This window comes from Nanorana parkeri, unplaced genomic scaffold (genome assembly GCF_000935625.1).
Source record: "Nanorana parkeri isolate BGI_ZX_2015 unplaced genomic scaffold, ASM93562v1 scaffold1371, whole genome shotgun sequence".
In the NCBI taxonomy this organism is placed as follows: Eukaryota; Metazoa; Chordata; class Amphibia; order Anura; family Dicroglossidae; genus Nanorana; species Nanorana parkeri.
Genome location: NW_017307639.1, coordinates 291,221 through 316,491, shown reverse-complemented (window position 1 = coordinate 316,491; position 25,271 = coordinate 291,221). Strand labels below are relative to the sequence as shown.

Sequence of the window (25,271 nt, the reverse complement as noted above, 5' to 3'; positions counted from 1 at the left end):
ATTCCCTACACTAGTGGTTCTCAACCTTTGTGAGTACAGGGTCCAGCAAATTCTTTCAAAAAGCTTCAATGCCCCAACAGTACAAAAAAAAGTTTATATTCATATAACAAAAGCATGAGAATGTGAAATATGTATTTAAAATGTATTAAAGTGGGAGAAATATACAACAAAATATAAGTTACTGCAATTTAAATAAAGATTATGACCATGTTTGTCAAGAACCTGGCTAGAGGTGCTTGGCCACAGCCTTCCTTCTACTGGGCTGCAGCTTCACAGATGTCATAGTGGTCTTAAAGTGTTCATGGAGCCGACTGATCTTATTTTTGTCTGCCTCCACTGAATGCTTTCACCCATTTGAACCGCTGCTTGACAACTACTGCTGTCACAGTCTGAGCAGTACTGCTCTGTTTATTTACATTTGTGTTGACCTACCTGGTAAGTGGTGCTTGCCTCAACCGGAGCAGGAAGTAGGACAAGGAAGAGCTGCAATGCTGAGTTAGAGAAACACCTCCCCACCTCACAGTGGCAGCCTGCACAAAGGCAGAAAGGGAGCAGCAGCAGGCAAGTCCCAAATAATGAAGAGGCAATAAGGTGCACTGTGTAAAGGGAGAAAGATCAGGAAGGGGAAGAAACAGTGGGGACCTATAAAGAGTGTGCGCTGCAATGCCCACTCTATGTGGGATATCTATGCAAATTGTACTTTTACAAATGTAAACAAACACAGTGGTGCTGCTGAGACCGTGACAGTAGAGGCTGCAAAGCATTGGTTCGGCGTGGGGAAAGCATTCAGTGCAGGCGGACAGAAAATATATCTGCCAGTTACGTAAACACTCTAAGACCACTATGACATTTGTAATGCTTCAGCCCAACAGGAGGAAGGCCGCGGCCTAGTTGCTGACAAACACTGCTCTACACAGTGACCACATGAATGCTAGAAAAAATGCCAAAATATCAAAGATTTCGGACATGTTTATTCAAGATATAGAAGTCAGGAACACAACAAATTCATTTCAGTACTATCTCTTCTCCACATGTCACCAACAGGTGCTGCCATGTCCCACCAAGAAGCCCACCACCAGTTTTGTAACGCCTGCTACAGAGGTCCATTTACATGACCTCTGCAGTCTTTTTAGGTTACCAGATCCTAAAAAACACAACCTTACATTCAGTACCACATTCACACAAACCCCACATTATTTGTTGATCTATCCATCAGACTTCACATTCTCTAAAAGAATGTCAGGCAGGCCAGGGGGCTACCAGGAGCTAGAGCTGCTGGCGGGGCTGCAGTCAGGGTCCATTGGTGGGATATGCAGGTCATCTTCATAAAACTCAGACTGCTGGTGTTCCCAGACACGAACGGTGCCATCCCACTGCAATGAGAGAGATGTAAAGATCACACAGGGATAAGGAATAAAGGCATGTATATAACACTCACTCAAGCAGAGGCATGACATGCAAGTGCAAACAAATATAAACAACAATGGTTGTAAAGAGTTTATTTTTTTAAAGAATTATTTAGATAAAAGGACTGTTCTTATCCTAGACAATAAAACGGCACATACACCTTAAAATATGGCAGACTCAACCAATCAGTGCAGGCCAGATCATTAACAGTACCCAGAAGAAGTGGGCATACAGCAACCAAGTATTGAGCTCATACTGGAATAACAGGAGTCATTCAACATCGGACTATAATAAGAGATTCGGTCCTTATTGGAGGCTTTAATTCCATTCTGCCCATTTATCAAAGTAAGCGTAAATGTAGTTTGATGAAATTACTGGTACGGCTATCAAATTAGCTGGATGACCAACTTCCTTTGCCATGTACCTCCACACAAGACAACACGTGAGCTTTGGAGCATTGTGATCAGGTGTGAACGGCTCCTTATTGTCCTTGGTAAGACATTAGCCAGTGCTTGGCCACCCTAAAAGTGGACAGCCTAGTACCAGTTGAAAGTGTAACAGTAATTTTTTTCCTGTTTCACATGCAATGTTGAAAGCACCACATATGACTGGGCCTAGAGGACGTTTTCCAACAAAAACATTAAAAAAAACAAAAAAAAACAGGACTTCTCCAGGCTTCCTTTGTAATTCTGAAATATTGTAGGAAATCTTAAATAGTCCCTCCACCTGCCACTTAGAGGTTACCTAGAACAGAATGATCACCTGTGTTAAGCAATACAGACCACACTGGCCTAATAAATGACTAATTAATATATGAGGATTATCAATTGAAGATATAACGTGTCATTATCAAATATGCTTTTTCTCATGGTGAAACTGCACTGCTTTCTGATTCGTCAGGCAGCAGTTGTGGCCTCCACCAAATAAAAAGGTTGGTATGTCCTATACCAAGCAGTTACAGACAATCTTTACAGACCTGTCCTTTACAGACTAACAGCTGCAAGGTTTACCAGGTCAGTGGGGCTCATGACAGCCAGTACTGATTTAGAATACCCCTTTCTTATAATGACTTACAGAGCTGCTCACAAGCTTGGTCTCACATGGATGCCAGCTCACATCCCGCACACATGCCTTGTGGTTGGTCAGTTTCTTCACTATCTGACCCGTCAACAAATCATATACTGTAAGAAAGGAAAACAAAGACAATATGTCAGCACTTAAACTGTGCCATCAAAAAGATATTTGCTTTCATCATTATGGCTGCATTCACCAACATGTATAGTACAGTACCACAATTTTTGTCAAATAAACAATAAAAGCCAAAAAGTACTAAACATTGCTAGAAAAAAACATAAAACAAAACACAAGAATTTATAGTCAACTTTGACCCCCTCCATTATCAGAAACTAGTTTCCTGACTGTCATACTTGCTCTCTTATTTCCCTACTTTTTTAGTTACTGAATTGGAATAAATAGACAGATTAGTATGTGTGACTTTACTCCGGCGCTCTTGATCTGCATACTTGTTCCCAGCCAATGATTTATAGACAGTGAAAGTATTAAAGCTAGAAGGTCAGCATAAAAGCTAGGTAAGAAGGAGGTCAACAAAAACAGCATCCAAACATCTCTCAAGAAAGGTTTACTTTAAAAACATTTTTAAATTCAACTACATAGTTTTAGCTTGGAAGATAAAGCTAAACAAAAACACAGATACTGGTTGTCTCCATATAATGTGCCATCAATTAGCTTGCTTAGAAAAATAAAGCCTGTGATACTAAAGTTATCCGCATGGCTGATTATAGAGATAACCGTGTCTTTACATACCGACAACTCGACCAGTAGAACACCCACTGTACACATACTGCTGACCAGTACTGTAAGCAGGGGAGAAGTGACATCTGATCAAAGTGTGTAAGACTCCATGGCCACGGTAAGTCATCAGAGATGTGTCGCCGGAAAGGCGTTTCTTCCTGAGAGCTGAAAAAATATCAATATACTGGTCAGGCAGTAACTGTGCGCACCACTTTGCTATCTCCTGGAACATTGCAATCAAGATAGCTATTGCAACTATAGCAACCATCTTCATTGCGGTTATTTTTATACAGTATATGTAACTCTAGATTGTAGGCAATTAAACTTGACTTAAAACTAAACAGGGTTATTCAGAAAAGGGTGAAGAGTTCGGAGAAGACAGGAGAAGAAAATAATCTAGGCCAAAATAGCCGATTTGGAAAAATTCTCCAATTCAGCTCCCTTTCCAGTTCCGCTATGCTGTCCGAGATTGTTCACTTTTCCTGCCTTCTCCAAACTCTTCACCCTTTTAAGAATAACCCTGTAAATGTTTCTAGGAATCTATGTGGCATTGTCTTACCTCTTTTGGGCACCTGCTGCCACCTGTAATCCCAATTTTGCTGTGTTACGGCTCTGCGTGAGGCTTCAAGTCCCTCTGGTCCTGAAAACCGCCTGATGTCCCACAGTTTAATGCTCTGGTCTTTGGAATTAGAAAGGAGATACCGTGCATCTCCCTGTGTATATAAAAAAAAGCACAACAACGAGTTGGTCAAAGTAACAACAAACCGACAGATCGTTGTACAAAGAAGCAGTAAAGAAAAAGTTACTGTACAGAGTTTTACAAGAATTCAGATAAGGTTGGCAGAGGAGATGATGACCAATGATGCTTTAATGAGTGAACAAACATTTGCATCAGGCAAACACTTGGGGTAAGAGAACAGAGCAAAATATTTTTGATTATTTCATATTATTTATAAATAATAAAGAGCAAAAATTGGTGACATCAGAAGTATTGCCTTGTTCTCACCTTGCTGTCAATGAAGGTGATCCCATCTTGATGTCCAGCTAACACCCCCACTGGTTTGGGATCATCTTCTCGCATTGTGCGACGGTCCCACACTTTACACAGGGCGTCATCTCCTCCAGAATACAGAATGTGGCAGCTGTCATCGGCAAATGCAACAGCATTCACATCATCTTCGTGAGAGTCAATCTGGATAAACAAGTTCAGCATTTAAAAAAATGATCTTACAATAAGATGCCAAACAAAAAAAAACAACTACTCCGGCAGTTATATGGATGGCACTCCTATCAAAGCTGTAAGCAAGAAGTTACTATCCTCAAAGTAGGCCACTGATAGGTGACAATAAATGCATACTATAACATCTTTTCTGTGATACAGAATATATGCTTTGTTATTGCACTAACACAGAAACATAACTGGAAACTTAGTTTATGTAAAATATTCATATAAAAAAATAAATCTTCCACCTGCAGTGCGGACCACTGCTTTCCAACACTCAACTGATTTATTGTTCTAGAATTCTACAATTATACTATTGCCCTTAATTCCTTTTAGCAAAAAGTTAACCCGACCTGGTCTAAAACTGAACTGCAGGCATCTTGAGGTGTGTGCATTTAAATGTTATATAGTCCCGCTATAGTCTTGAAGTCTTTTATGGAAGCTCAATAAGCAAACTTTAGACACAAAATGGCTTAAAAAGTGAAAATATCTTGGAATCCAGGTAGAGAAATTGTTTATGATATTGCATAGATAAGCACGCTGTGTGTGCTATTATTGAACTAGCTGGAATTTAAGTTCCCTATTCCCATGATAGGAAAGAGAGAAAACCTTGCCACCATTAATGCTGTGGATAGAAGTAACAGGAACGACCAAGGCAGATTCTACCTTTAGGGTTCGACGGTTTTGTTCTCGGTCATACACATACACACATCCATCATTGGCTCTGTAAAAAAAAAAGTGAATTGACACTGTTGAAGACCAAATATAACCTGCAATCAATGCACCACCATTATTATATTAAAATCCCCTTCTGAAATGTCCTTGTAGTTCACCCACAGTGAGAGACATGGAAAAGGTCTATTTCCTTATACAGTATATACACACAGTACATTGCTTATAATCATCCTAGTGTGGGTATATGTATTTCTCATTAACCTTCCTTTTTCATGCCTTTTATTTCTAATAATGACTCACCCGCCAAGCACTTCCCGTCCATCGCAAGACACAGTAAGAGAGAAAACAGCAAAACGTCGCTCTGAGGGACTGCGAATAACAAGGCAGTAAAAAAATACAGATAAAGTTTAATTTTAAGTACCATAAAATGTAGTGTAAAGTATACATTAAATATCTCAAAATGTTAAGTAAACCTGCACTGAGAGAAATATGTAGGCTGATACTGCTGACCTCATTCTGAAAAAGCCTGGTGGCCATGCTAATCCACTGACTGCATCGTTTTTTTCAGGTCAGAGAAACAAAAGGATTGACAGAGGCAGCCAAAAAACTAGTATTTTTCATAGACAGGTCAGTGAATGGCAGCCTACATTTTTCTCCCAGTGCAGGTTTTCTTTAAAGTCATTACCAGAGATCCAGCGCAGTGTGTGACTCCGGCTCACCATATATGTTGCAGACATGAACTAAAATGAGATTAAAAAGTACATTATAACATACATTGGTGGGTTGTACCAGTGTTACACACACTGATGTTTTTAGTTTTTATCAATATTAGTTGTCCAATCATTGGTTTTTGAAAGTGCTATTGCTTCCTGTATAACAGCCATTATACAGGTAGCAAAAGCAGTTTCAACAACAAAAACCACGATAAAGACTGCTACATGCAGAACCACCAACCCACCCTCCTCCCCAAACAAAACACTATATACTGTGTATATATATATATATATATATATATATATATTTATACATACATACACACACACACTGTATATGTAGTGATCTCACACTAACTGAAGCTTAACGCCCTGCTCCAAAAACATTTTGTGTATAGTAATGAAGGTTTACAGCCTCTGTTGGGTTTCAGTTGTTGTCTTTGTGCCCATTGAGGAGATCTACTAAAAATGTGTCACTCTTGTCTGTGTCCCCGTTGTAAAGATTTTGCAATGGGGACACTGTCCAATAGACAGGATGTGAAGGGAATCTCCCCAAGTAAACATAGCCAGCAATAAAAACCTGATGGAGGTTTTAACCCTTCCCCAGCTCTGATTAAAACTATTTGGCTGCAATGGGGCTTAAAATCCTTAGGAAAATATCAGTGTGTATGGCTACATTCAGAGTTCCAATAGAGTCTTTAGCTCTCCACACTCCAGTAGACTTTCGAAAATAAATGTTTTAGGAACATTTATCTGATTTTCTAATAGTTAATGGGGTTAATCCTATGATTGATTTTGACCATATTACAGAAAAAAAGAAAGAAAATAAAAAAAGAGCGGATTTACATTTTTTTCTCAAAGAAGAACCAACCAAAACAAAATTTTAAAATCAAACAAAATATGGAACGTCATTTGTAAAATCTCTGATGGCATTGTTGAATATTCTGATGAGATTTTTCATATGAATGCTCATGCTAAAATCTACTAGCTTATATGTATAAACATGTTGTAAACATTGTCTGTTTATATCGGCAATATGAAGTGGGTTGCTGTTTATACACCCTTTTTAAATCGGCAGAATCCCAAATACGCATCCAAGTGAATCTTAACCCTAGCTAGATTTTCGTTAAACATCGCCAGGTCATCTAACAGAATTGCGTAATTTTCTTAAGCAATTATTGAATATTTTGTAGAAAGTATTCGATTATGAACCAATTTTTGTCTTTTTTTTTTTAACACAGATAGGTGATGCAAAGGCAATTAAAATGACAGTAACATTAGGAAGAATACTTTGGAAACAAAACACCATCACTCTAAAAGGTGGCCATACACTCAAACAACCATCACAAGACCTTAGTTTTGCGATGGTTGTAAAGTGATTTAAAAAAACGTACGATCTGCCCATCTTGGACAGGCAGATCGTACTTGCGATGATCGCAATGCTGAACGGGCAGTGTGCGCGTGCGCATACCGGCCCGTTTGGCATTTGTCTCCCGAGCATGCCACAAACCAGCCGAAAATCATAAGATTTTCGGCTGGTTTTCGAACATGCTCCTTAGACAAAAGACGTGCAACCGTTTTTACTGTACGGTCGCACGTCTTTTGTCTAAGGAGCATGTACAGTACAGTAAAAACGGTCGCACGGCTTCCATACACTGCACGATTTCCCGCGATTCTCGTACAAGAATCGTGCAGTGTATGGGCACCTTAACACTGAACAATCGATAAAATGTAGCTTAGGATATTTACTGCTTTTCTGATTTGCTTTAAATCCCATTTGAAATTAGCTAAATACTTTCCAGGTGCATCGAAACAAAAGGTGTGCAATCTCTTACATTTTGTTTTCTTTAGGAACTCCTGCCCCCTACTAACATGCTGTAGAGAAGGACCCAGCTCTCTGTGAGAACACAGTGATCTTTCTGGAGAGGTCAAACACGGCCCCTGCTGAGTCAGAGCTAGAGCTCTCCAATAAGCAGGGAGCATGCGCTTTGCTGACTGCAGAGCTAGTCTGACTTTGCAGGAGAAGAGGATGTCAGACCTCTGCATTCTCAAAGAGAGCAAGCATCCTTCTCTACAGCATGTTGGCAGGGGATAGGCTTTTCTACTCAGGCTGTGGCTGCTTTCTGAAGACAACTAACAATTAGACTTTGTACATCTTTTCTTTTTTACGCACCTGGCATATGTTTCGCTGTTTTATACTAAAATTTCAAATAAGCTTTGAAGAGATGTGACATGCAGTATTGCAGAACGGACTGTGCTGGTGAGAACTGGAGCCCATAAAACACATAGGGATACACTGGGATGCATTTTTAGTGCAGGAGCGAACTGTTCTGGTCAGGACAGAATCCGGACATTGTGTGAACAAGCCCTCAGACAACAACTACACTAAAGAAAGGTTTCACTCTGTTTACCCTCTGTGCTATTATATAAAATGTTATATTTTTGTTCTCCATACACCATTATTAATCCAGCTGACTGATATTTCTAAGCATAGATAGAAGAAAGCAGTATTTATACTGACTGTAATCAGACCAGCTGGAGTACAAGAAGTGCCCTCCATCTGGAGTAAAAGCCACATCAAGCACGCTCCAGCCCACATCTCTGGCCCTCACAGTTCGGAATTTCTTGAAGGCGCCATACCGGCAGTCATAGAGGCGAATATTTTGATCTAAGACAAAACAAAAAATTAAAGCTACATGGGGAGAGGTAGGGAACCTATATGACAGAAGGAAAACATTAGTAATCTGAAGGTGTTGCAGAGAAACTTAACAGTCTAACTCACTCTTACTCACAAATCATTTTAGTCTTAAGGTTCTACATCCACCATATCTTTCTCTCACAAATGAGCTGGAGGATTTCCACCCAAACTAATTTCTATTAACCACAGACAGCGAATCATACTGCAAGTTGTTCCATCAAAGCTTTTTTCAGAACAGAGGAACCAGTGTTCCCAAAAGAAATAGACCCAGCAAATGTGTGACAGAGGTTAGGTAGGCAGGACTGGGTCAGAAGGTAGCATCTGGTAAAGACAAGAAAGGCCTTTAGATGCCCTCTGCGAGTCTGGATCTTGTGTACTGCTGTACCCAATTTAGCCAAAGCTATATACATTCCATTGCTTGTACCTTCCTTGTCAGTGTATGAATTACACTTGCAGAAGAAACTTGTTAGTTGTTTGAGTGTTTCTCCTTATATTTGCAAACATATGCAACTGAGATTTCAGCTTTTAATAAAAGGTTAGAAACATGATTTAACTATTTCCCTTTGCTGCATACAAGGAATGGGAACTGTGCATTATGCAAAAGTAAACTTGCCCTCAAAAATGGATTTGCCACCTGCAATTAGTCTCCAATGTCACCTTTTGCACTTTATAAGGATGAAGATATTTGGATAGGTAATGCCATTGTAGTTCTGCAAACATCTAATTAGTTACTGTCTCTAGGATATTTGAGCATTTTGCTTGCAGTAACAGCAATCTTAATGCTATTGGGTAGTCATGTAGGCACTGCCTAATTAATTAAGACTGAAGGAAAAGTTGAGTTGCTGCCTACAGCATCTAATAAGATTTAGGCTTTTATTTTCTCACAAGCCCAGAAGATGAAAAGTACAATCTGGCTGCTAAGCATGACTTTGACACTTTCCTTTGACATTGCGATGAACAGCTATGGGCACAAAGTATACACTGCATACAGGCACAGCTGCTAAACTGTTACATATAATTCTGCATGTAACAGAAGAGAATGGAAGTAGAGGTATATGTAAAGATAACGAGTAGGACAGAGGAAGCTCCAGAGTTAAACAAGGTCAAATTCATTTAAAATGCCTAAAAAAACTCTTAACAATATAGCAAAATGGAAGAAGCATCATACCCTGGCAAGCCGACATAAAGATTGCACCATCTTTGGAATATACTCCACAGAATGCCTTCTGGGAATATGAATCTGTGGCAGACACACTGTTTGGCAGAAAACTGCAATAAAAGGGACAGGTTTAGACAGCAATTTATTTCTCTCCCTGTCAAATGGAATATGCTTAGAGTAAAATTCTATTTTATTGCTAATTTGAGAACACTCACTTTGATGTCATACGGCAGCGCTCTCCGTGAGAAAAACCACACCCCCCTCGCACTCTCTGATTATAAAAACAATGAAAGAAAGAACGTTGGTCAAGTATAATCATGAAATAATAATCATAAGCAATCAGATCCATTATAATGCAGGCAGGTTATGACTCTCAAACAAAATCTATGGATAGTGGGGCCATACTTACATGCTAACTAAAAATAAACATTTGGCGACACCTAATGGAATAAAATAAGATCTGCATCTGGCAGCTAACAGCATAAGCTGGATCTCGTGCCTTTTCTGTAGCAATGTGCAGCTCCTGCGCTGCCTGAAACATCTCCACATTCCCACTGTGGAGAAAATGCCCCCAACAACTCCTTTTAATATCCGACATCTGAATGGCCTTCCAACAGGACAGCAAACCTATGTGGGTAGTTGCCTGTTATACAAAAAAAGACTTTCAGAAAGTCACTATTTTCACAATGTGAAGGCAACACTGGAGCTCTAGACGACAGCATAAAAAGAATGCAGCTCTTAGTTTGTTACATCAGATGTCACCACAGGTTTGCTTTAAAGCCACATTAGCAGTTTTGTTGGGATAGCTATATGAACAATAATGGTCTCAAATACTAATCCTTCCAGGAGAAAATGCTGCTCCATGTTTTCTACAGGGCTGCACACATGCAAAATCCTAGGAACCTGGTCTAATGATCTCTGTTGAAAGAAAGGAAGCCAATCTAAAATGTAATCCTTCAGCAGAGATCATGTAACCAAATGCCTAGGCGTCTGGTTATATATGCAGCACAGAAGAGAATGTAAAGCAGCATGTTCTTAAAGAAAGTACTTCAGCCTATTCTATTACTCCCTATACATTATATCCATCTTAGCAAAATTGTTCATATAGCTTTATGTTAACATTTGAGTATAGGTCCACTTTAAAGAGGACCTCTACCTAACAGTAGAAGAAGCCCTGTGTAGGCATAATATACTGATACTGGTCCATCTATGCTTTAGAGCAGATGTAGCAAACCTCCGGCCCTCCAGCTGTGGTGGAACTACAAATCCCAGGAGGCATTGCAAGATTCTCACAGCCACGACTCCCGAAGAGAGATGCATTGTGGGATTTGTAGTTTCCCAACAGCTGGAATGCCGGAGGTTTGCTACCCCTGCTTTAGAGGCTGGTAAAAAGCTTGCTCCAAAATATGGAAATGAGGACGACTTTATTGAAGATTTGTAGCATGTTTGCTCTGGGGCTTTGAAGTATATATTCACCAAGAGTGATTTATTGCCCTGACACAACAGACTAACTGAAGAAATCCACATGCCATAGTATGCAATAGGATTATATATACATCTCTCCCAGGTAAAGATGCAATGTGTAGTCAGGAGACTTGCCCTGCAGTAACCTATAATGTGGCAAGCCCCCTTTAATTCAATAGGAAAGGGCTTTTAAAGTGTTGTGTGCATTGCTTTAAAGTAGACTTGCCAAAGACCTTATAGTATGTTTTTTTTGACTGATTGCAGCGGGTCTAGTTTCTGGGCTGATCTTTAAAGTTATACTATGTCTCTCCCTAAGATAAAAGAGAAATGCAAAGATAGGAACGAGTATGCCAATCTATGCCACAATGTTTTTTTAAAGAAGCTGAGAGCCCTGGCCAGCATGTAGAGCGCTTAGCTTTTATCTGCATGTTTTCTACTAAGCTTTACCAGCTGTTGTGAAAAAACTGTTGTTTATAGAGCTCAAAAGCTCAATACACACAAGTGAAAAAGGTCAGGAGCAGGGACTCATCCCAAGTCATCCTAGTACTTGTGCCGTGTTCTCCACAGTGGGTTAGGAATTGTTTATATTATAGGAAAAGTTCATTTCAAAACGTATTTGTAAAACAAACATTGTATGCGTACATCTTACCCAAAACCATTATAGGTTTCCTTGAGATTGCATTACAATCAGATTCATGGATATCTATAGGTCTATGATACTGTAGAGAAGGGACAGGCAAACTATGGCCCTCCAGCTGTGGTGAAACGACAAATTCCATCACGCATTTGCCTGTGGAAGTCATGTGTGTTAGAGTTTTGAAATGCCTAGCGGGATTTGAAAGTTTCACCACAGCTAGAGGGCCGACGTTTGGCTACTTGTGCTGTAAAGAATGAAAAAAGGTCATTTGGGCTATACAGAAGTTAGACTTTGTAATCAAGGTATCATGCAGCAATAAAAGATTCACCCATAAAAAGGGAAAACTGTAAGAAAGGCAGATAAAACAGGTCAAGTTTCTTTCTGTTATGTTTTGAGTCTCAGCAATGCGTGAAAAGAACAAATTAACTTTAACAAACGAAAGTACCTGCAGAATTTGGTGACTTCTGCTCAGAGATGGGTTTAGAGGGGAAAGCAGCTTATGTAAATCATAAATGTAATGTGTGTATGCATGACAACATAAAACGGTTACCTTAAACAAAGTGAACGGCTTACCTCCAACAGCTGTCGGGTAATATTCTGCTCTGTGCGTCCTCCTAACCTCCCTGTTGCAAGCAGAACCTGGGTTCTGATCTGGCTCTGATCCAGTGCAGCAGTGTCTGGAGCTGAATCAGCTACAGGAGGTAGCAAAAGAAAAGAAAAAAAAGCAACAAAAGCATACAAAATATTTTCCATAAAACAAAACAAACATATTTTGAATTTACTTAAAATGATTGTTTTTCTACTTCATGGTACTCTTGTGCATTAGTGATGCAAGTCGGGCCTAAGAGACGTATTCTGGGAAGGTTATATTAGCAGTGCATTGCCAGGAAATCTCATTCGTAACTGCAAAATCTCCCAAGATCTCGGGGAAGATCCTTTTTTCCCCTCTCTGACAATGTACACTGTCACATGTTTCACTCACATGTGCAAGTGTTCCAGGAAGTCAAAATCCATTACAACGCTTTCCTATGGTCTTTCTTGTGCTTAATTCACACTGCAATGGTGTGAATAAAGAACAAGAAAGCCCATAGGAAAGCATTGTAATGGATTTTGACTGCAGCAGTCAAATAAACGGACTGCATCACAACTGCATATGGTGTGAACTGGCACTTACAGCCTATACACAGAGAATAGAAAGCGATAGCTGAGAGACCTTAGACCGCTGCAGCGGACAGGGAGAGAGGGACGGGTCTAAGAGCAAGCCGGCTCGGAGGATCGAGTGAGTAAAACTTTTTTTTCTTTTTTAACATAGGCAATAAACGAGCACTGAACCCTTGCAGTGCGGGGGTAGCCCCAATGCAAGGGTTAATACAATTTTTACCCAGAGTTCTGCTTTTAATGAAAATGGACAATGTGAGGAAAATAAATAAGTGAAAGAATACAAAGCCAGCAATTATCTAGAAGTATCTGTATGTAGATTGCCATTACTAAACATTTCTAAAAGGTGTCTTTGTTGTCATTATAAAAATAAGGGGGATCATTCAGAAAATATATAATGTTGGGGGGTTTTACGTCATTTTCAGGCCTAAAATGTGGAATATAACATGGGTGCAAAAATTGAAAAAAGGGTCTCAGTCATGAAGGGGTTAATAAAAGATACACCAAAGAAAAATAGTCAATGAAACAATTGCAGAAACTCATCTGCTCCGAAAATGATTATGTAGTAACTATTTGCTATCAAGCAGAACAGCAACTGGAGAATCCGCTGCTTTACCTTTGTTGGAGAACGAAGTGGATGGCAAATCAGCCATCCATCTAAATTCTCCATTCAAGCCCTAAACTCCAGACAAGCAGCTAACTTTCCAGTTGAAATAAATATATGGGCACGGCTTAACCTATCAAAGGATGTAGATTTCTGTGCACCTGCTAGTTGTGTCATCCAGCATCCCTACCAGATAGCACAGCCAGGGCACCAACCTTCACTGGAGAAGCAGCACCACTTTGTCACTGGGTCACAAAATACTCCAGACAAAGTAGAACATTTATAAGCAGGGCTTGAAAAATCCACTCGTCTGCGACGAGAGGACGGTGGAGCCCGACGAGCAGCTTCCCGGCCGTTGTAATTACACGGCCGGCACCTTTACATTCAAGCGATCGAGCGTCTCGAGATGCCTGATCACTTGTATTACCTGCAGCTGTCACTGCCGTTGCTGGTCCTGAGATCCGCTGTGCCCGATGCGGCCGGGACCGGCACGGCTCTGTGACAGGAGATCAAAGTGAGTTCAGTACACGAACTCCCTTTGATCTACTCTCCAGTCCTGGAATGCAGGAAGTGATGTATATTACATCACTTCCTGCATTCAGTGTCACTTTCCAGCTACAGAAGCTGATGAAACAGATCTGTGCTTCATAAGCTTCTCTGGGGGGTCCCTAGGTGACATTAGGGGTCTTGGAGACCCCTGATGTCTTCATAAAGAGAACCTGTCATGTAAATTGGCTATTAAATATGGGGCTTCTTAGCCCCCCATGTGATAGCAATAAAGTTGTGTAAAAAAAATAAAAAATGAAAGAAGCATTAAAAAAAATGAAAAAATAAAAATTATATATTTTTTTTAAGTCCTCCGCCCCCCACATACACATGTAGATATGAGTTGGGTGTGCCTACGTGCGAAAACAACGATTGCGCCTATTGTGCCGCACATGTTACATATAACCGCGAAAGTCGGAGTGTGAGCAATAATTTTAGGGCCATTAATTACTGATAACACTAAACTGATGAGCGGTAAAGCGTTTCAAGCATCGTATATGGCCGATTTTCAGTGTGGTCATTTTTTTGCGATTTTGCGGGCGCACGCAATTTTAAGGCTTGACATGTTTGGTGTCTATGTACCCGACGTGACCGCATCTTTTATGTTTTACCAAAAAATATTGGTAATAATTAAGGATTTTATAACATAACGTAGGGAAACTTTGTTTTTTTACTGTGCTGAATGGTGACATTTTTGACTGACTGGTGAGACACCCTAACATTTTTCAAACCCTGTTTATAAGTTATCCTCACTTTCTATCTATGCAATCTAAGCTGAGTAATTGGTTTATGTTATTGTTACTGCCAAGCTGGGCATACACTGTTCTGGTTTTTTTTTGTTCAACTACTGAGGGTTTAATTCTACTTTAATCTTGTTCATGTCTACCAATGTAAGTTTATTGACAATGAACTGCTACATTGGATTATATGTACATTTAACCCCTTAGTGACACAGCTGCAGAAAATGTTTTCATTCCCGGGGACCGGAACAATTTTGTTTGTTTAACCATAAATTTCAGCTTCCTCATTCATTGCACCTACACAAGGGCCTCTTCACCACAACCCTGGCCCTGTGGTTGTGGGGGTCTGCAGGCAGGGGGGCTTATCTGAATCTGGGTCCCCCCTTTCTTAAAGGGGGGCACCCAGATGATGCCCCCCTTGTGAAACAGTAAGGGGTAGTTGTTACCCCTACTCATTCACCAAATAAACATTGGGTTAGTAAATAAACACAACACAGTTTTGACAAGTCCTTTAACCCCTTAGTGACACAGCTTCAGAAAATGTGTTCGTTTCAGGGGACCGGAGCAATTTTGCCATTTTTGCTATGTGCATGTTTTACCATAATTTCCATCTTCCTCATTCATTGCACCTACACATATTATATACCATTTTGTTAAAGGACAAAATAGGCTTTAATTTGATGTGACATATGCATATATAGATTATTATTTTCTTTATAACAAATACAAAAAAAAAGAAGTTTTTCAAAGTTTGAGCAATAATAGTGTGTACATAATTAGTGTAGCTAACTGAAAGTAATTCATAATAAATTATTTTATTTGTCCTGATTTATAGGGTATATCATATGTCTGGGATTTCAGTTTATTTTGGGTGTTACAGGTCACAAAATACAAGCAGTGAAATACAATTTTAGAATGTGGTATGTTTGTCTCCTATCTTTAACAGCCTCCTCAGCACTATATTTTCGGAATCTTTAAAAAAATTTTTTTTTACAAATTTTAGAAAATTTAAAAAAAAATCTTAAACTTTTTTTTTTTAAAAACAGGGGGGCACTAAAGGGTTATTTTTTTATATACAGGGGCTTTTAATACTTGAGCTGGCCATACAGCTATAGATAATCTGCAGATTTTCTATGGGCATCTACCATCTACGCTATCCATCTGCACTAAACTGTGTGGATGGAGGAATCTCCCACTGGGCCAAGCTTCAGTATCTTGTTAGTCGGCCCAGCTGGCTGTCAAAACACCTGAACAATCTGATTGGATGCAGGCATTGTTCAGGTGTTTTGAGAGCCAGTGGGGCCGACTAGAAAGATACTGAAGCTGGGCCCAGTGGGAGATTCCTCCATCCACACAGTTTAGCGTAGATGGAGGAATCTGTTACACTTTTTCCATCTGACCATAGAAAAGCTGCAGATAATTTAAAGGTGTATGGCCAGTTTAGGTATTCTGAGGAGATACTGCATTCTCCTCAGAGATACTTTGTGTCACTTTGGTAATCCACTGATCTGGCTTGCAGCAGCAAGCCGGCTCAGTGGCTGTCACAGCGAGGTGATCACCATTGTGGGACCTCCTAAATTGCTGTTGAGGGTCTGCCCCAGACACTGAGGGACCCAGCAACAGCATTAACGCAATAAGCGCTGGTCCCTCTATGGACCAGTGCTCATTGTACCGCATGACGGATTTTATTCCGTCACCGGTCTTTAATGAACTGAAAGACCATGATGGAATAATTCCATCATCAGTCGGGAAGGGGGTTACAGTGACATGAACGAATACCTACAACTGTCAAAAGCTTTGTGTTGAAATGGTGCTGAAAACAGACACCATGGTCCTGAAAATTCACTTACCAGGGGGGTTGTAGCGATCTCCCAAGCATCCCTCCCAAGCACTGTCATTGTCATCATCAGAATCCGATAGGGACTGTATCAGATGCACACTTGCAGGAATTCCTCCCTGAACTAGCCGTACTTGCCCTCTGTGGATATACAGACAGGACTCAATATATCAGACAAAATACCACAACTCTGTTTTGTAGTCACTTCTCTCTGGGGAAGGGAACTATGAATGAAAAGAAGATGATGGGAAATGGAAAGTCGTTTGGATGCAACTCAGCTGTATGTTGATATTCTGGAATTGTCAATGTAAGTGTGTACACAATCAAATGGGTGGTGAGACGTGAACAAGAGCAGAAATGAATAATATAGCGGAATTTTTGTGATGCCTTTCCTGGACTTTTGATATTAAAAAAAGTAATGTTCATAAGGCCTTACAACTAAATTTGATGCACAGTTCAAAAATGTTTGCTTTTGTGTAGCTTGCAGTGATGAGCTTTATACTGAGCACTCTACACGAATGAACAAAACAACAGCTCTATCATTATATTCTCTATACATGGCAGCAGACTATTAAAGGGGAGATATAATGGCTTTGGCTTAATTTTATTTTGTTTATAGGTAAGGTAAGATATTTTTACAGCTGATCTTGTACTATTTATTATAGCGGTTTTATTTTACAAATAAATATTTAAAATGGGGTATACCAGCGACAGAAGGTTTACAGAGCACTATGGATTAGCTAAAGACAGAGTATAGCAGAAGCTTGTCTTCATTTTAGCTTGAGCTTTTGAGCTCTGTAATCAGGCTCTCTTAAGAAAAGGAGGTAAGGATAGTCCAGAAAAAAGATGAAAAGAAACTGAGGAGCATCGGCTGCTGGCAGTATTCACCGGCAATATTTACTTAACTAGAAGAAACATTTTTTCCAGACTATAAATATTAACCCCTTCATGACCAGTGACGTACATCGTACGTCACTGGCATCGGGCCCTTTGAACAGACTGCCGGCGGCTTTTCCCGACTATGAGCTTTACAATAGCAGCGATTCTGGCGACTCAGCTGTTGCCAGATCGCTTCTAAGGGCCGGTAAACTGCAGATTACATCACTTCCGGTCCCATAGCTGTCAGTGCTGGGCTCTTGAAGCCCAGCAATAAGCCATTGCCATAAGCCATTGAAGTGTGATCTGCACTCCAATAGCTTATTTAAAGTGGAAAGGTCATACTAGGGGTCTTTTTGACCCCAACAATCACCTCAAAGAGGACCTGTCACCACCAATATGCTATCAAATGGGGGGCTTGTAAGCCCCCCTATGTGATAGCAATTAACCCCTTTGTGACTGACGACGTACAGTGTACGTCGCCAGCATCGGGGCTGTTTAAACAGACTCCCGGCGACTTTTGCCGCCGGGACTCTGTTTAAACTTGTAAAGCCGACTGTCGGCTTTACAACAGTCTACAACAGGCTTGTAAGCCCCCCCATGTGATAGCAGTCAAAGTAAAGTTTTAAAAAAAAACAGTTTTTAAAATTAAAATCAAATCAAATAAATCTAATAATATTAATAAAAAATGCCACGCACGCCGGAGTGAGAGCAATAATTCTAGGGCCAGTATTTTGGGCCATCTCTAAATTGATGACCTGTGGGCGCTTTTAAAGCGTCTTCTGTGGACTTTTTGGGGTACTGCAGTTGTCGCCGTTTCACGGACGCACGCAATTTGTAAACTGGGCATGTTGGGTATCGTTTTACTCGTTGTAACCTCATCTTTTATATTTCATTTAAAAAATGGGTATTTTGTTGTGTTTTGGGGCATTTAATTCAATTTATCACTAAATTTTGGGGTTTAATAAGGAGTTGCGCTAATATTGCGCAACATAAAAATGTGCAACTACCACCATTATATTGTATAGGGTCTTGGCATTCAGAAAATATATAATGTTGGGGGGTTTTAAGTAATTTTCAGGCCTAAAATGTGGAATATAACATGGGTGCAAAAAATGAGGCCTCAGTCATGAAGGGGTTAAAGTAAAGTGAAAAAAATACAGTTTTTAACAATAATATTAAATTAAATGTAAAAATAATTTAAAAAAATAAAGTCCCCCGCAAGCACATGCGTATTAACGTAAACACGCGTCGGGTGGGCCTATCTATATAAACGATGATTGCGCTACACATGTTGGGTATCGCCGTGCACGCCAGAGTGAGAACAATTATTCTAGGGCCAATAGTTATGCATTTCTCTAAACTGATGACCTGTAGGGGCTTTTAAAGCGTCGTCTATGGACTTTTTGGGGTAATTAATTTTGTTGTAGTTTCACGGACGCACACAATTTTTAAGCTGAGCATGTTGGGTATTTATTTACTCGTTGTACCTCATCTGTTATATTTTATTTTAAAAAATTGGTATTTTATTGTGTTTTGGGGCATTTGAGTGCATTTTTCACAAAATTTTGGGGTATTGATAAAGAGTTGCGCTAATACCGTGCAACATAAACATTTGCAACTGCCACCATTTTATTCTATAGGGTCTTGGCTTTCAGAAAATATATTATGTTTGCGGGTTTTATGTAATTTTCAGGCCTAAAATGTGGATTATAACATGGGTGCAAAAAAAAGAAAAAAGGCCTCGGTCATGAAGGGGTTAAAGAAAATATATACAAAACCACTATACATTCCCTTTAACCAGAATGTATAAATATAACCCAACCGTACACGCTGTATGTGAGACTGTAAAAGCTCTCTGTACACGTTGTGCTCTCTGGTTCTACATGCCTCACCTTGTCCCCACTATAGTGCCGCAATCAGCAAGGAGCATGTCCATTGCTGATTGCAGCACACGGAGGCTGCAGCCTCCGGGAAGAATAAGAGTTTTCTGCTGGGGAAAGAGTAATATATTCAACTCATTAGGAAAATACCGCATTATGACCACAAAAAGGAGCTGAGGAATTAACAAATAAATACTTATTTCCTATGCTCTTCCTCTCCATCTAGTGGCCATAATGTGGCACTTTCCTAATATTACATTCGATTTGAAAAGAAAATGTATTATGAGTGTCCATGTTTGCCTACATTCTCACAGAGCTAATGTCCACAGAATTGTGCAGGACAAATGGCTCTGCGAATTGCTTATAAATACACCTCTTAGTGTTTTCATGCAGCCTGACTTTTGTGTTTTGTTTTTTTTAAAGAACAACTGGGCTTTAACAATATATATGTAAACTAGAACAACACTATATAATTGACTCAGCCTTTATACCTGCTTTACATCTAAAATCAAGCTGCTGCCCTTCCTTATCAGTTCACGCAGTCATAGCTGACAGGGAGAATTATCTTACATCTGATAATTTCAGTGTACACACCTCAGAGGTGGCCTGGCTTTGTCATTCTGCTGAATGATTTCAAGAATGTAATGCCCATGGCATGATGTTTGTATGCAGCAAAACTTACATAACATTATCGTCAGTTTTGCAAACGCAACCATACACGTCAGGCAGCTGGTTCCACAACCATCAAATCTCACAGAACTGGACAGTGCTATTCATCAGGCATGGTGTAAGATTCCTCACATCACCTTTCAACATCTCGTGGAGTCAATGCCAAGAAGAATTGCCGCAGTATTAAAGGCAAAAGGTGGCCCAACGAAGTACTGATGGGGTGATCATAATAATCTGCCCACTCAAGTGTATATTTCTAAAACTCTTGTCGAACAACAGCCATACCTTTTATTGGGTACAAGAGAAATGCAGATGTATGGAATGGGTGATGAGGTTTATGCTTTCTTATTAAAAGGAAGAGTAGAGGAATATTTAATGTATGACACAAAATGTAATTTCAAGTCAAGTGAGAATTTTTACGGTGGCACCCTACTGTAAGTCTCATTATCAAACTTTATTATTTATGTCAGTTAGTTTTGGATATGTGTCCACAAAGCTTACTCTTAAGACAACCAGAGTGGACTTCTCCAATATTACAAATATGGAAAAACTACCTTAATCAACAATATAATTAAGATAATAGAATGTCATATTTGTATACAAGTAAATATTGGAAAGTATCATGATACATTACTCTCAGGAAGTATGCTAAAGTTGATATTTTTTATCATGCAAGGTTTACCTGGTTTTGCTATATTTCATTTATTACTGAACAGGAAAGACATGTCTGTCTGGGTATTGGGGCTCAAGTGGGGATATAGAAAAATATCAATCGGAGGAGCAACTGAGAATTAGGCACAAGTTGTACCATTATAAAGCGGGGCAGTGTCCAGATGTAAGAGTCTGGCTGATAAGGATGTTTAGGCCAGAGATTTCTGAAACATATGAAGATGTGTTTTTCTGAAGGGCAATAACATGACATGTGGGGTGTGTTGTTACCTGCGCAGAAGATACGCCAGTACCTGCGCCAGGTCAACGTTCTCCTCATCATCATCATCCTGAAGTCCACCACGAGATGCGGAACTGTTGTGGGAGTCCTCTGGAGAATCCCCCGAAGCTCCTCCTGCGCTACTGCTACTACGCGTTCCCATTCTCCATTCCCCTGCACATTACACATAAGTATGTATGTAGCAAAAAAAACAACATGCATTATTCCACACAACACTAGAATGTAATACTTAGGGGATGTAAAATTACACACCATCCCCCCAAAAAAGGAGTAGTAAGCTGCAATATGTTACACTTTTGTAAGTGCATTTAGATAAATGGTAAATGCATTATGAAGAAAAAGAAAATGCTTTTTAATATTAGATAGTGTTAACAATGTTTACAGTATCCTAGTGTATATTTGTAATGCAACTCTAACATGCAATAGGAAAAAAAATCTGCTTAGCATTCATTCTCAATTTTACAATTTGTTTGAATTCTGCACTTACAATACTCGTATATACTCACTTCTGGGCTGTCAGAAAACAACAAAAGAGCACTCTGCTGTTTTCCCAGCTGAATTACACAAAATGGCCACTAATGTGCAAAAGAAGGACCATAAAGCCCCAAAATATCATACATTTAAAGTAAATGTCTCCTTCCTCTATACAACTCAATTTGCTGAAAGAAACATCTTACTATTAATAAAGCACGTTTTGGTCAGAGACATAAATACTAAATAAGGTTAAAAGACACAAAGCGGCAGAGACACAGTAAGGGGTGAAGATCCAGTCTAAGAAAAGTAAATATTTCAGTCCTTCTATTACCCATTATTTACCCAGGGCCCACTGATTGTGCCAGGAGGGAAGGGGGTGGTAGTCAAAGTTTTGAGCAGGCTAGAGTAAACTCAGGTGAACTGCGTTCACACCAATTCCAGGGTTACCACTACTTATGGCATATCTTTATGTTAAAGCCCCCACTTTGGGCCAAATATGACCCCCTTCCTTCCATCCATTCCCCACCCTGCAGGGTTTTATTTTTCCTTACCTTGTAAAGCAAGTTATACTCACCTAAGCCCCCCTTCCATTAGCGTTGGACTGCTAATTCAGTGCTGCAAATGGTCCCTCGCCAGCCAGTCCCCTAGCAATGTTACTCCTTCCCTGGATCTTGAGAGGATCCTGCCACTGGACAGCCAACACGAAATGTTCACGTCATGCAGGCAGTGAGGTGGACACCCAAATAAGGACCATGCCAGATGCAAACAAAGGAAGATAGGAGATTCGGTACAGGAGGATCACATGACCGGCGTTTTCAGTCAATAGATAGGGGTTTTTTGTTTTTTTTCATGCCAGCAATCAGTTGGTGGGGTGTTAAGGGGAGGTAGTTTGTTTTATCCCAGAGATGAGCTCTGACAGCTGTAACCAGGTCCACTTGAACTACACTTTAACACTCAGACATCCGCTGAAATCAGGATGTAGAAATGAGGAAAGCGGCAGAAATCTGTATCGATGGACGCCCAAATGTTTTGCCCACATCCTCATCAAGGTAATTGCACACTTCCTATACACCAGCTCTATTTTATATAATTGAGCTGTACTCTAATACAAAGACAGCTGCAGAGACAAATATTTACCATTCCTAGGAGACTGTCACTCATATTTATAAAATAACCAGCGATCGAAGCTTGACATCAGGATGCAGAGCATATATTACACCATAGGAGGTGACATGAAAGTGAATATGCCCTGCATCCATGATCACAGTTATACAGAACCAAGGTCGCTCTGTATGTACAGCACCCACAATCCTACACTGATGGGGAGACTAAACATTCTTCCTCCGCCATCCTGCCCGCTTTATATCCCCCTACATACGACTATACAAGGGACAGCGCGACTCCGTGACATTGCGTAAGTGTACATAAGGTGACTTTCCAATATGTGAATATTCCCATGCAGAAGTGCCCGCCTCCCCTCACCCTCCTCTACATGCACCCACAGAGTGACCATAGGCCGTCACTAGCAGACATCGCACACAATTATATACGTACACGAACAATGTTTACACCGCTTCACACTTCTCTCCGCAGCTTCCGCTTCCCGGACTTGACATGTGACTCAGCTTTGGTTGGTCGACAGGTCGCAAGAGTTCAGCAGCGCTGACTGTGATTGGGCGGCGGATGTCCCGCCCTCTTGTTTACCAAGCAGCCGCTTTGATGCAGGGTGCTGAATGCTGTCTGGCAGCTACGGTCACCCTGGAGACAGCCGGGGGGGAGATTGTAGGCTGGGGGCACACATGACAGATGCTGGTCCGGACACCTCGTTCATAGTGTCAGCTGATTTCCTGCTAGGGACACAAAGCTAATGAAGTGACCTCATGGGATATGTCACCCCCAACAACTTTCTTTGGGACACCTAATGTAAGGGGGCACTCTGATGGGGACACCTAACGTGAGGGGGCACTCTGATGGGGACACCTAATGTAAGGGTGCACCCTGATGGGAACACCTAACGTAAGGGGGCACTCTGAAGGGGACACCTAATGTAAGGGGGCACTCTGATGGGGACAACTAATGTAAGGGGGCACTCTGATGGGGACAATTAGTGTAAGGGGGCACTCTGATGGGGACAGGACAGCTAATGTAAGGGGGCACTCTGATGTGGGCAACTACTGTAACGGAGAACTCTAAAGGAAACAACTAATGTAAGGGGGCACTCTGATGGGGACACATTATGTAAGGGGGCACTCTGATGGGGACACCTAATGTAAGGGGGCACTCTGATGGGGACAACTAAAGTAAAGGGAGAACTCGAAGGCTAGGCACACACCTTACAACCATCGCAAGACTTTTGTCTTGCGATGGTCGTAAGGTACTTAAAAAAACGTACGATCTGCCTATCTTGCATAGGCAGATCGTACTTGCGATGATCGCAAGCCACGCCCCCTGAGGGGCGGGTTTCCGATGACCGCAATGCCGAATGGGCAGTGTGCGCTTGCGCACACCGGCCCGTCCGGCTTTTATCTTACGAAAATGCTACACACCCGCCGAACATCGTACGATGCTGGGCGGGTTTTGAAACATGTTCGTAAGTTTAAAGTCGTGCGACCTTACAGTAGTAGAGGTCGCACGGCTTCCACACACCTTACGATAATCGTACGATCACGGGATTTCCCGCGATTATCGTAAGGTGTGTGGGCACCCTAAGGCCCCGTTCACACTGAGCGATTCATCGCGGTAATATTTACAGCGCGATATCGCTCTCCAATGCATCTCAATGGGGCTGTGTCCGTCGCTGTCGCGGGTCGTGTGTCGCTACAGCAGGACCCTTTTTGGAGCGGATTTTGCCGTGATTCTAGGTTGCTCAATGCAACCATTTGCGCGATATCGCGCACCAAACGTGCGATATCGCGCAAAAGGCAAATCGCTCAGTGTGAATGGGGCCTAAAGGAGACAGCTAATGTAAAGGGCACTCTGATGGGGCAACAAATGTAAGGGAGAACTCTACAGGAGTCAACTAATGTAAGGGGCACTCTAGTTGGGGCAACTAATGTGAGGGGGCACTCTGATAAAGACAATTATTGTAAAGGTTGATTTTCTAAATGAGTAGAAAATGTTCACTTAGCTTAGTGTATACAATGAAGCTGTGTTCATCATCCCATCATATACAAGGCATAGTCTTTTATTTCCTAATTCCCCTAGACGTGATAGGATATATAAAGTGAGTTTACTTTCTTTACTTGGTGAATATTCAGTTTTCTAAGTGAACATTCTGTACACCTTTAATAAATCCACCCCAATATGTTGGCTAAATTAATTAACATAACATCCTCTTATTAAATTTCCCAGCACCATGCATATTAGCAATACAAATATATTTTATTAAAGAACAAATCAAAGATAATTTTTTGACATGCTATGTAAACTCACTTGTACCAGACACCGTATCCAGTGTCAACAGTCTGCATTCATTTTATAATGCTTTATAATTAGTGCCAGATCAATTGCCTTATGGTTTCGGAGATGAAATGGAAAATGAAATGTTATCTAAACAGTACTATCCATAAATGATCATTTTATTACCATAGTATTAAATTGTCTTCACTAATACATTATGAAGCTGACTTGCTATGTTGTCTCTAGGTGCAGTAGATTAGTAAAATATTCCTATCCAGTGATAGAATAACCAGCCAGAATCTCATATATGGTCAAACTCTTTAGGATCCATTGGTCTCCAATCTGTTTA

The 25,271-nt window shown here is 40.6% G+C and overlaps 1 protein-coding gene across 1 annotated transcript; it reads right to left on the bottom strand.

Annotated features, from left to right (window-relative positions):
• Window positions 1-951: 951 nt before the first annotated feature.
• DCAF11 (DDB1 and CUL4 associated factor 11) lies at window positions 952-23,177 on the bottom strand. Its single transcript, XM_018569647.1, has 15 exons — window positions 23,078-23,177; window positions 21,040-21,202; window positions 16,686-16,813; window positions 12,361-12,479; window positions 9,902-9,957; window positions 9,696-9,796; window positions 8,351-8,497; window positions 5,802-5,856; window positions 5,417-5,485; window positions 5,108-5,165; window positions 4,226-4,411; window positions 3,779-3,932; window positions 3,232-3,384; window positions 2,482-2,588; window positions 952-1,373 (listed from the first exon to the last, which is right to left on the bottom strand). The coding sequence occupies exons 2-15, from the start codon at window positions 21,189-21,191 to the stop codon at window positions 1,257-1,259; spliced, it is 1,602 nt and encodes a 533-aa protein (XP_018425149.1). The 5' UTR covers window positions 21,192-21,202; window positions 23,078-23,177; the 3' UTR covers window positions 952-1,256.
• Window positions 23,178-25,271: the final 2,094 nt, after the last annotated feature.